At 37.0% G+C, this 13555-nt stretch overlaps 1 protein-coding gene across 1 annotated transcript in view; it reads right to left on the bottom strand.

Moving 5' to 3' along the window:
- Positions 1 to 2201: 2201 nt before the first annotated feature.
- The window catches only part of LOC110586591 (phospholipid scramblase 4), a 25049-nt gene continuing 13695 nt past the window's right edge, over positions 2202 to 13555 (bottom strand). The window contains exons 3-8 of the mRNA XM_044912134.1: positions 10964 to 11199; positions 8278 to 8320; positions 7145 to 7371; positions 4766 to 4927; positions 3265 to 3423; positions 2202 to 2391 (exon numbers count right to left, since the gene is read on the bottom strand). Coding sequence (XP_044768069.1) covers positions 2344 to 2391; positions 3265 to 3423; positions 4766 to 4927; positions 7145 to 7371; positions 8278 to 8320; positions 10964 to 11199 — 875 coding nt within the window. The 3' untranslated portion in view covers positions 2202 to 2343. The remainder of the gene's footprint in view (positions 2392 to 3264; positions 3424 to 4765; positions 4928 to 7144; positions 7372 to 8277; positions 8321 to 10963; positions 11200 to 13555) is intronic.

Raw genomic sequence — 13555 nt, 5'->3', positions numbered from 1 at the left:
GATACAAGCATTCAGTCTATAGCAAAGACTAAATTACAAGTCAAAAAGTAAGACAGTATTTTACTATAAACCATATTATATTTATTTAAAAGCCCAAAACAATATGATGAAGCATGAAAACACGCAGATTTCAGAGTAGCTTTTGTTTTTAGTGAATCTGATAAATTTTACACAATGAAATATCATTAGGAGATATAGAAATTATAATATGAACCATAGTATAAAAATATAAGACCATAGTATTACTTTTTTAAGATTTTATTTATTTATTTGACAGAGAGAGACACAGCGAGAGAGGGAACACAAGCAGGGGGAGTGGGAGAGAGAGAAGCAGGATCCCCACTGAGCAGGGAGCCCGATGCGGGACTCGATCCCGGGACCCTGGGATCACGACCTGAGCCGAAGGCAGACGCTTAACTGACTGAGCCACCCAGGTGCCGCAAGACATACAGTATTACTTTTAAAGAAAGTGGAATTATAACTGTAAGAGACAACTTAATACTATAAAAACTTTAAACAAATTTAAAATGTCATATGTTAAAAATAATATATATTTTTTAGTATTATGCAGCAGGTCTTGGGATGTAGGGGTATAGGCAAGTAAAAAGGAGGCTTATAGAGATAAACTTTCTCAATACTATTTGTCTGATTTCATATATAAAATGTCAAACATTATTATAAGAAATAATATGTATATCTAAGACTGCAATTATATTTTCAAATATAAGGTAATTATTTTTTTCTAGAAAGCAGCAGTTTTACATTTTTTTTTAAAGCTAGTAGTAGCACCTAAAAATAAAAATTACCAGAAACTGAGTAAAACAACTTTACCATGAAAAGATAAATATAATTTAAAAATGAAGCACCTTTCTTTGACTTCAAGAGGAAGTGTGGGCAAAGGCCCTCATTTCTGAATAATCCCATCTGAGAACACTCAGGCTTGTTTTACTTAGCAAGGAGAATACATTTCATTCAATATACTGGCTGTGTTGAAAGAACACAGTCCATGTCCAGATAGGAAGGTAGAGTGCAGAAGAGGCAGGTTGATTCATCAGAGTCTATTCAGTAATACACTATGCTTTTAACTAGCCAATAAAAAGAAGTACGTTTGTACTCTATGGTGATCCTACATAATTTTACTGGTAAGTTATAGTTTGCAGAGAAGTAGCATGTTTGCTGGGTTTTATTATTTTCTTTGCATAGATACAGATTTATCTATCATCTAAATAAAAAGCAGCTAAGAAATATTAGACAATGTCAAGATTTGTAGGTTTTGCTTTTACAAAGTGCTACACAGAATGTCATATTTCAAAATTCAGAAACAAAACTCTAACTCCTGGTATTAGATAAATAGGGTGATTATCAGGGATCTTCTTGAAAAGTGAAAAAAAAAAAAAACCAATTATCTTCTCTGTGTCACATCAAATGATATACAAAGGTTCAAAAGGCATTCTTAGAGATTTGACCAAACATATTTTTTATATAAGGCATCTGTGACCAAGAGAGATGAAACGGATTAAATGCAAGCTCCTTATAAGGGCGCTGATGTCTCTAACTTGCTCAGAGAGCTAGACTGGCTGTGGTCCTTGTCACCTCTTCCTGATAGTCTGACCCTGACTCCATATACAAGCAAGTCCTGACTGACCATGCTAGTGAATGAGGGAGTATGCATGAAAAATATAAACCCTATGATAAAAAAAAAAATAAACCATGTTTGATTTGGAAATAAAATCAAAATTTTCATGGAAACTTAGAAACTTGCAAAACAAGGTTTTGATACATATGCACAAGTAAATTTTTCCTCGTACAATAAACACATAGAATTTCCGTCTGCCTTCCTTCTTGTTTTTGAATATCAAGAGTATCATTCTTTTCACCTGGAATCAAATTTGTCTTCAGTAACAGGACAAGAGGTAGGAGAGGTAGGACAGGGTTAGGGATAATAGCTATATTACTCTATCTCAAAGATTGCTCTAAAAAGCTCACCATTTCATGACCTATTAATGTGAGAGCTCTCGGATTCATTTTCCCTTATGTCATGGTAAAGCATTTTGAAGCTCATTGTAATGTGGTTAATGGCAGTATTGTAACTTGGTTAATGAGTCATAGCTTTTTCAAGGTGAACTCCTAGTCTACCAAGAGGACAAATGAACAGATAATCAATTGAAACATATTTAGATTGTATTCTTGCCCTTACACTGTTAGCCTGTTAGAGCTAATAACCAGTGAAAATAATCTGCAAAAGCAGATTCATATATTTGCAAATAATTGAGGGGATTGTAAGCCTGATCCAACTTTTCTAATTTTTTTTACTAGCCATAATTGCTGATTTGCTGTGTCCATCTATCTTGATGAATGTTGTGATGGAGATCTTTCAAAATACATGAAGTCCTGAAATTAGAAAAAGAATTAAACATACATATATAATACATACTATAGAGAGAGAGAGAAAGATAACTGTACATGTATAGATACATACATAATTAGATGCAATGCATAAAGTATTATCCTTTATAATTTATCAGATGATCCTCATTCTAGTTAAGGATAAAAAAATCTAATAAAACCTTTATGAAGAGGATCTAACATGAAGACCAGCAATTACAGACTTGGAACTGTTGGTAGCCAATAACATTTCCATTTGGGGGTACTGACTAGCTAAATTTTCATTATTAAAAGGAAGAAAAGCTTAACAATCAATATTAAATATGTTAAATATACCAACTGCAATATGTTAGCTACATTTTTAAGGTAAATATATCCATTTTATTTCCACTTAACCACTGATCAGTCAGTAATACAGCAAGGGAGCTATACCTAATAAATCTAAGGAAGATACAACACCAAAGGGTCCACTGACAGAGAGGCAGTGGGGTGGAGGGAAAGGACATCAGCTTTAGAGTTATTTATTTCATTATGAAGTCATAGGATAGGCATCTTTAAGTAATGGGAAAAACAAACAATAGGCAATGAGGACAAGTATACCCACTGGATGCCCCATATTCTCCAAGTACTCTTCTGGCCCCTCTACTCACATGATAGCTAATGTTCAGTGCCCTGAAAAATATAAGTATTTTTATCTCCATTTTATAGGTAAGGCGAATGAGGCCTGGAAGTGCTAACCACTTTCCAAAACACGTAACTAGTAAGTGGTAGAGACAGACACTGTCCTAGTTTCAAAGGTTACTGCCTTTCTATTACACTACACTGCATCTCATCATAAAGAGTGATTCTCTCAAGACAATTCAAAAGCAAAAGACTTACAATGAGGAAGCAAGCTCCAAAAATCATGGCTTTCATCTTCACATCCAGGTCTAACGGGAAGTGAATTTCAAAGTGGTCAGCATCGCCCATTGCTGATAACAGACCGTTCCACTTCCTAATAATACTGCCAATGTTGGACACGCCATCGAGGGATTTGACCTAGAAAGATAAGAATATGACTTTATGAGGATTGAAAAATATTATAATACATACTTCATTCTTCTACTTAGAAGCAGTTTACACTATGACAGCATAAATATTAATATAGTAATAAGTTAGTTATTACTATAAAGTAATAAATTACTGTAAAGTAACAGGGAATTATGGCCAAGGAGGATAAAGTGCCTTGCAACTGGTCAATAACTAAGCTGGGGTATAGCGGACAGTTCTCGGGCTGGTGCTCTTTCTTCATCCTCAAATGAGTTATTAGGGAGGTACGATTTGAGTTGATTCCAAAATTCTTTTTCATATAGTGAAGAGTAGGAATTGGGGATTGGAAGGGAGTCTCTACAGTCTAGGGAAACACACGAGCAAAAGTAAGGAAGCATAGTTCTATGTACTTCACAAACTTCAAATAATCACTCAAGTTTTTGTGGGCCAAATCCACCCCGACTTCCTAAAGTATGTCAGAATCCTGAGGGGCTTTGGCTTGTAAAAGGGGGATTCTGGCACTTGCCAGAGGGAAAATACCCAAATACTAACTTTTGGTGATCAGAATGATCCTATACACCTGCCCCTAAAATTTGGCTTATCCACATTTTTTATTTCACTACAATGGTCTTTTAATAAATAAGCAATGCTTGAAGAACTAAAAAAAAAGTTTATTGGGTATCATAGAAAATATCTGAATGAGCAACTTTAGATAATGAGCCTTGCTGAATTGCAAGGCATTCAAGGTTTCTCTAAGAAGCTCAGGAAACATTTCTAGGAATCTCCTTTGTCAGATTCGTAGGATAATAAGCACTCATTTTGTAGATACTGAGATAGAGGCAAAACAAGAGATTTCCTGAGAAAATGTTATAACCTATTATGAGTTTTATCCATGTTATCAGTGTTAGCCTATCTCTTAAGGACACAGACAACTTCTACCATGCAAATAATGTACACAATCTCAGGGTGCCCCATATGTTCTGTGATATGTTGGGCATTTTTGTTAATCAGGACCTGCAATCCTGCAAATCTGTGGTAAAAATGGTGAATTAAATACGACCAAGAATAAATAAATGCATTCAGTCATGCTATTTACTTTAGGGTTTAGTGTTTTAAATGGTTACTTCTTATCTTTATCAAACACTGAAATCAAAAAAAAAGTAGCTCATACTTTGGAAAACAGTAAGCAATCCACTAACGATAATTTGAAAATGATTTGATGTCACCAATAACTCTTTCCTCATTCTACTTTATTCATTCACATTAAAAAACAATCTAAAGCCAAATGATTTTAAGGTCTGTTAGTACATGTAGAAAAAATAGTAAAAGTGTCATTTTTATATTTGTTTACCTCGAAAACCGAATCTGAACCACAGCCGTAGGTTGAACAAGGCCCGCGCACTCTCATCACATTTTCTTTCTTCTCATTCTGGAGGCTGTAAACGGCCCTGCACAGGTTCCAGTGTTCCGCAACAAAGCCAATGGGGACACCGGGAGGACATTGCACCTCCAGCTGCAAAGAAGCAGTGACAGAGGGAAGGATGCTACATATATACCTGTACGCGTACACACCACCCAGATGTGCTCTTAAGTCTTTCCAGGACTAGAAGAATTGTTACTGGTAGAGAACCTTCCTTTTTAACCCAGGCTCTTTCTTAGGGTTGTAGGTCGGAACAGCCTTGAGAGCTGAGGTGACATTTCCCTTTGGAACAAAGTGGCTGCTTGTTGCAAAAATGGACAGTTCTCCAAGCTCAGAATTGCTCAGCTGTATGCAGCATCTGCGTGGGCTCCTCTGAGTCAACCCTATAGAACCTACGCCAACTGCATGACACTCATGCTGTTTACTGTGCTGTAGTGAAGTTCTTTGTCTCTGCTCTAGGTGTCTCATGTCTTCTGGCACAATTCATGACAAAGTAGCAAGGGAACTTCTTAGATTCGAATCTCAGACTTGACAATTATAAGAGAAAATAGAAAAAGAGGCATTCTGAAAACTGAGTATTTTTTTTTAAGATTTTATTTATTTATTTGACAGAGAGAGAGAGAGAGCGCGAGCGTACAAGCAGGAGGAGTGGCAGGCAGAGGGAGTAGCAGACTCCCCGAAGAGCAGGGGGAGCCCGATGCGGGACTTGATCCCAGGACCCCGGGATCACAACCCGAGCCAAAGGCAGCCGCTTAATGACTGAGCCACCCAGGCGCCCTGAAAACTGAGTATTGTGAAAACAACAGAATGTGTGAACGGATATGTAAAGCCATATTAAAAAGTTTCAAAACTGTCCACTGCCCTGTTTTCGTTAAGCATCTTTACAATATTTCTTTGTGAAGAACTAAGATCTTCATATTTAATAATAACAAGAGTCACAAAATTAAATTACTTAGTAAGAGGCCAGAGTTAAAGTTCTACTGGTAGCTTTTCTGGCGTCATATACACTTTTCTAAGAGTTTTGAGTCCACTAGGTCTCATCATGGGGCACTACTATATAGCTTCATGAACTGTCAAATCAAGATATTATTTAAAAAAAAAGATGTTATTGTTCATATATATACATTCACACATATACATAAACATATAAATTTGATAGCTGCCTAGGATTAAGATCTTACACAAGTTTAGTCCTAAGAGCTAAAAAAATAAATAAATAAAAACTGTATACAAGTAAATTACTTAAAAAAAAATTCATTTGAGAAGAAAACCCAACTCATGAATACGAAGAATTCCTAGTATATCGAAAAGGACCAAGGAGTAAAGGTGAAGATTCATCTCAAATATCAGGCTATTATTACAAAAATAGTAACGAGAGAGGCGTAAGATACCTGGGAACAACATCCTCTGAACACTGTACTATCTGTCTGGTACTGTAATGAACAGTTAGCATTTATTTACTATTTGATCCTCAAAGCAATCCTGTGTGATAGGTGCTATTATTACTTCCATCTTACAGGAAATCAAAACACAGAGAAGGTTGTAAATAAATTAACATTTAGTAAGTGCTGGCACTTACCATGTCTTTTAAATATCCCAGGAATCCCATGGGGTATTGTTGTGCATATTTTATGTACAAGAGCACTGAGCCCCAAAGAAGTTAGGTAAATTGCACAATTTAAGTAGGTGACATATCTGGAATTCAAAATTCTGGTGGATCTCTCGCTAAAGCTGCTTCTTTTCCCTGCAGCAAACAACCTTCCTAGAGCTGCACGGGTTGTAGAAGAGGAAGCCAACTGTAACTCAGAACACCTGCTCTCTAGGTCTGGCACTCGGGGGACTGTAACACCCTCATCAGGCACTTCATCTTTCTGGGCCATCCCTTCTTTATCTGTGGCCAGGTGTGGACTGCGATGGGGAGTGCAAAGTCATCCAAGGTCTCTTCCAATTCTAAAAGCATTCGATGATGTCTAGCGACATCTTATCTGCGGATACGTAGGTACATTTAGACAAATGTGTGTGACTTCTGTTCTAGGTCACAGATACATTTCCAACTCAGTAGACACAACTGATAGAATTGTGGTCACCGAATAAATAACCCTAATTTGTGCCTGACCCCCCAACTAGCACCAGAAGACAAGAAAGAACCCACAAGAAAAAGCCCTCAGTGATTTTCCTTGGGTGAGATGATGTGGCCTCCTTCCTCCCCACTCTCTGAAAGCCCCTCCTGTGTCATTCTGGAAGGAGCACAACTGTGCTGTGAAGACTTGGATCAGGAAGAAACCAGGGATAAGACCTGCATTCTCTGACCTCTTGCCTGGTGGAGGGACAACAGAGGCAACAGCAGGTGCATCTGAAAGGTCTCTGCATTGTCATGATTTCTCGGCCCATACAGTCGGTGACCCGGAGGACGAAGGGCCTTAGTGTCCGATAAGCATTTCTGGTAAAGTCATCTGTGTCTTCAGTTACGATGTAAACCATTTGGTCCAGGTTGTTTTTAATATCATATCTATTATTAGTTTCAAAAGATGTCATCACTATAAAAGAAAATGAGAAAGACACTTTAAATTAAAAGCAGTTAAAATGGGCCCCAAGAAGTCCTTTTGTAGTATTTCTTAGGGGCTTAAAGCAAAATAGCTTTTTAAAAATTTAAAGTGAAATATTACCATTGATTAGGACACCGAAATAATTCAGATGCCCAATAAATATTTGGTAATTTTGAACATTTAAACCATTTCTTTTAAGGAGGTCAGTAAAAATGATTTTTAAAACTTTTCCATATAAATGCAAAGACTAAAACTATATTCCTGGAGTACCTGAATTTAGAAAACTTTAATAAAGAAACCATTTAAATAAAAGTACACGTTTTACCATAAAGTAGTCAGCTCAAGAAATATACTGAGATGGTTAAGGTCATTCCTAATTGCAAATAGGAAAACGAACCAAGAAGACTCAGGCTCTGCGTAGTGGTCAAATGAATATGCAGATCTGGTGGTAAAGAGAAGGTCAGTAATCCAGTGAGGATGAACTGAGATCAAGCAGCATGCTTACTGTGATTTCTTTTTACTTCTAAAGCAAGGGCACTGGACTAGAACTTAGCAGATTTAGATTCTATTTCCAGCTCTACCAGCTGACTATGGTGCGCCTGGCTAACTCATTTAGTCTCTTGGTTCCTTCTCTTCCTCTTCCATGGAAGATGAATATGCAGAATAGGGTGGGAAGGGGGAGTTGACCAGATAATATGTAAGTCTTTTTCAAGTCTAAGAACTTAGGTATGGTACATAAATAGATACAATTATACAAAACAATTCCCTTTATTACTTTCTTGAAAAAAGGGTAGAAGAAGATAGTCCTTTCTCTTTGACTCATTAAGAAATGATCATTGGGTAATGCAAATTTCCACCTGATTCAAATACTGCTGAACACTACAAAATTATACATACTTTCCAGAGGCTCAAAATGCTGAAGGACGTGTATGTTGTCCAACTGTTGGGATAGAACAAAGCAATTAGCAAAAATAGAAATAACAGAATTAAATCAAATCAGTGCTAGAAAAGAAGCTGATGAGACAGGTATAAAAATGTATTAATTGGCACCAAAATATCTTTTTGAAATTGAATGAAATAAAAAAATTATCAAGTGAAATTAGCAGAGCTGTCCAGATAGGAATACTACTTTTCTCCAGTTCTATTGTAAAAGATAAACAGGTGCAAAAAAAAAAAAAAGATAAACAGTTGCCTGGTACATCAGAAAATAATCTTCCTACTACAGTAACAGCATCTAGAAGAAGCTGTGTTGACACAGATTGTTTCTAGCTCGGCCCCTACTCACTGATCTCATTGACATGTCTGTCACTCACTGAACTCACAGCCTGGAGGTGCTCAGGAAGTTTGGGATGGTTTAACATGGACCAGCCACAGAGGAAGCTACTTTCTCAGTGGTTTACAGAGAGCAAATCAGCCAGGGACCTCACACAGTAGTATCCAGTTTTACATTATTTTCACAGGTACCTCTGGAAGATGTTAACACACTGATTTCCATTCATTTGAGGTCCTAATTCCAGGGGCTTCCCTAGGTGCATACTTTAATGAGGGTCCACAAGGCTGGAAGCATGTGATTAGGATTAGGACAAAGGGGAGGAAACATTCTGGGATGGGATCTCTTGAAAAGGGTGTTGGGAACATCACTAGATAAACTTCTGCCTTAACTTCACTTAGGAATCACTCTAAAGACAGTTTGATGGGCTCAGCACCTGATATTACTTGACAATATTACAGCAGAAAAGAAGAAACCTCTTTGAGGACAGAGTAATTATATCTATATAATTTTAGATGATATAGATCATTCCTAATCTATGAGCCCAGAATATTGCCTGAAATGTCCTATTTCACCATAGTCATTGAATACTTTAGCTAATAAAAAAGTACACGAATGTGGTAATAAAGAAAGTCAAAAATAACTAGACATAAATATTTTGTGGTGTAATTGATTACAAGAGGGTATAGGGAAGATATAATCCTTCCTTCATGAAAATCTTTTTATTATACGAAAACACAATCAGGTAAGGAGGTCTAAATCTGTCTTATAAAATGCCGAAAGTGGTCACTAAGGAGGTCCACAGTTCCTTTAAAAATCCAGAATGTTAAAATCTAGAACTCAAAGTAAAAATATTCATTGCTGATAAAAGCATCCACTGCTGAGCAAAATATTCTAAAGAAATAAGGCCTGTTAATGTAAAAGAAGTTTGTCTAATGAGACTCTACAGCTGCTATAGATCAGTTCTCTAACAAACTGGTAGGGTCACTGGCCAAGCCAATACTCTAGAAATAATATAATCCTGCTACTTTGAATGCTCCAGAATCTTGACAGTCTGATAATGATTCATGGAATCTATATCGGAGATTGCAAAAAGGCTAGGTAGGATAAGGAAAATGATAAAGCAAATGACTGGTTCTGTCTTCTGTTTGCATATGAGGTGTTTCAACTAATAATATCCACAAGCTGCGGCCCACTGGATGGCCTTGTGTGCCCAAAATAGTAGGCGCACTATAAACCTTAGCTCCTGAAAAATTCTCCTAACAACCCAATAAGGTATGTATTGCTAGTACTATTTTATTGATGAGGAAATTCAAGCACCAACAGGTCATGAAAGTTACTGAAGGTTGCAGTGAAGAGGGAGTACGAGTAGAATTTAAAACCGGGTTTGTCTGGCTCCACACCTGTTTGTTTTGTTTCTTTTCTCACTTATTTTTTTTAATTCAAAACATCCCTGAAAGAGAAAACAGAATTCATAAAATATGTTCATTTAACTCCTGTCAGAGTAATAGAAGAAATGAAAAAACTTGGCAAACTAAGAAAACTGGCAAGTCCCTTGCTTATAATGTATTTCAACATCTTTTTCTAAAACCAAACATGATTCAATAGGTTCTAAAGGACTCCAGTACCAGCTTCATCTTATTTTCATTAAGCAATTTTTTTGAGTCTCTGACATGTGGTTTTAAGCGATACCATTTGGTACGTGGATTTGACATACTGCCCCAGTTTCTGATCAGGATATCCTGGTAGCTTCAGAACATCTATATAGATGGGAAATAAGAATTCACTGTGTTGTGGGAAGGGGATCTCTGAATTTGGCCTGAAGAGAACCCTTGGTAAGTCTCCTCTTTTTTATTGACATTTTATGTTTGGAGGGTGGCAGGAGTGGCTAATGAAAATTGTGGGCAATGAGAAAAAGGGATGGGAGGAGACACTCAGTGACTCAGTCTTGGTCTTGTGTTCTTCATGTTGTTGTTCTTGGTGTTAACGCTTTACTTCTATGCAAATAACACCTCAATCAGTATCTTTGATAGTTTTCCCTGATTCTTAAACTGCCTTCCACAGGACACCTTGCATATCTTAAAATTCAGCATACATCCTTTAGAAAGCTGTACTGATTCCACCAAATACATCCCTGTACTCATTTTCCCTTCACATTTCTGAAATCAGTACCACCATTCCTACGGTCTCACAAACAGGACCGCTGTCATCACTGACCCACCACCTTCATCCACTCTATCCAGCTTCAGATCTCTTTTTGTCAGATCCCCAGTCATACTTCATCAGAAAATTATTTGGATTTGTGTGGAGTACCTGGGTTAAGTATTCCAGACCAGGAGGACAGTTTGGCATAAGAACAGGCCCTGGCATCCATGTTATTGGAACAGGCTGATTTGGCATATGATATTTGCCAGGCTGATACTGGATAGGATGAATACCACCAGGTAGCTGATATGAGGGGAAGGCACAGGGATGCTGTGGGCTGTAGTATCCCACAGGCAAGCCTCCTGGGTAGCCTGCAGGTGCAGGGACAGCTGGTCCAGGGGGTCCTGTATCCAAAAACAAAGGAAAATGTTATACACTATTAACACCATAACACTTTTACATGAAAAATGTATGTGCCACACAATATCCACTTCAGACTAAAACATGATCCATTTTCTGAATGTGTACCATGAACCAACAATGTACTAAGTAAGGGGCTTTACACGGTAACTCATTTAATCCTCTTAAACCTTAGAAGATAATTATTCCACACAGAGGTGTAGAAATAAGGTTTGAAACATCAAGTAACCTGTTGGCTTCTCTGTAATAGGTTTCCCGCTTGGAGATAATAATATCCCTACTTCAGTAGGTTGTAGTGGGATTAGCACAAGACAGCACATAATTAGCACTGTACATTTATGTTATGATGTTTATTGTTATTATTGTTTAAGGTCACAAAGATAGTAACTTCAAAGGGGTGTTTTTTAATGATGGCTAAGTAATTCAGAACAGTTTTATCACCCCAGAAAGCAAGCCCATACCCATTAGCTGTCATTTCCTATCTTTTGCCCCAGCCCCTGAAAACCACTGTCACTACAGATTTGCATAACCTGGACATTTCATATAAATGAATTCATGTTACCATGTAGCCTTTCTGTCTAGTTTCTTTGAGTTAGCGTAATATTTTCAAGGTTCTTCCATCTTGTAGCATGTACTAGTATTCAATTCCTTTTTATGGCTGAGTAATAGTCCATTGCATGGACATATCACATTTTATGTATTCATTAATCAGTTGATGGGCATTTGGGTTGTTTCTACCTTTTGGCAATTATTTATAATAACACTGCTGTGAAATTAGTGTACAAGTTTTCAGTTCTTGAGTATATACCTAGGAGTGGAATTAGCCTTAATGTTTTGAGGGAATGCCAAACTGTTTCCCAAAGTGGCTTCACTGTTTTACACTCCTACTGCTGAACTCCTTTATTACTGCTAGTTGTGTGTGCATGTGTGTGTGTATTCCTTAAGATTTTCTACATACAAGATAATGTCATCTGCAAATAGAGATAGTTTTGCTTCTTCCTTTCCAATCCGGATGACTTTTATTACCTTTCCTTGCCAAATTGCCCTGGCTAAAACCACTAGTACAATGTTGAATAGAAGTGGCATGAAGAGATATCCTGTCCTGTTCTTGACTTTAGGGGGAATGCTTTTGGCTTTTGCTATTAAGCATGATGTTTTTGATAGATGCCTTTTATTAGGTTGAGGAAGTTCCCTCCTATTCCTAATTTGTTAAGTGTTTTTAATCATACAGGATGTTTCACTTTGTCAAATACTTTTTCTCTATCTATTGATATGATCATATGATTTTTCTACTATATTCCATTCATATGGTACATACACTGACTAATTTTAGTATGATAAACCAACCTCTCGTACTTGGGACAAAGTGTACTTGGCCATGTATATAATCCCTATTTTAAATTGCTGGATTTGGTTACTACATTGCTAGTATCTTGTCGAGCACTTTTGCATCTGTATTTATAAGGAATATTGCTCTACAGTTTTCATTTCTTGTGATGTCTTTGTCTAATTTTGCTAATAGGGTAACACTGGCCTCACAGAATGGGTTGGGAAGTAAGTGTCCACTATTCTTACATTTCTTGTAAAGGGCTGGTATTAAAATCCTCATTGAGCATTTGGTAGAATTCACTAATGAAGCCATCCAGACCTGGGCTTTTCTTTGTCAGAAATTTTTAAATGACTAATTCAATCTTTTTACTTGCTGTATAGCTCTCTTTAGGTTTTCTATTTCTTCTTGGAGTCAGTTAAAATTGTGTTTTTCTAGGAATTTGTCTATTTCATCTAGGTTTTCCAGTTTGTTGGTATACAACTGTTCATAGTATTCTCTTGTAATACATTTTAATTTTTTTAAGCTTGTTAGTAATGTCTCCATTTTCATTCTTGATTTTAATATTTTGAGTCTATTTTTTTTCTTGGTCAGTCTAGCTTAAGATTTCTCAATTTTGTTGATATTTTCAAAGATCCAACTTTTGGTTTTGTCAGTTTGGCCTATTGCTTTTCTCTATTTCATTTACTTCTACTTTAAATTCTGTTATTTCCTCCTACTTGCTTAGGGTTTGGCTTCTTTCTAAGGTGAAAAGTTGGGTTACTGATTTGAAGTCTTTCTTCTTTTTTATTTATTTATTTATTTTTTTAAAGATTTTATTTATTTATTTGACAGAGAGACACAGCGAGAGAGGGAACACAAGCAGGGGGAGTGGGAGAGGGAGAAGCAGGCTCCCTGCAGAGCAGGGAGCCCGATGTGGGGCTCAATCCCAGGACCCTGGGATCATGACCTGAGCCGAAGGCAGTAGCTTAACCAACTGAGCCACCCAGGCGCCCAGTCTTTCTTCTTTTTTA

The sequence above is a fragment of the Neomonachus schauinslandi genome, chromosome 1, assembly GCF_002201575.2.
Source record: "Neomonachus schauinslandi chromosome 1, ASM220157v2, whole genome shotgun sequence".
Classification (NCBI taxonomy): Eukaryota; Metazoa; Chordata; class Mammalia; order Carnivora; family Phocidae; genus Neomonachus; species Neomonachus schauinslandi.
The sequence above is the reverse complement of the archived record's forward strand: the minus strand, read 5'-3'. Positions and strand labels throughout refer to the sequence as shown.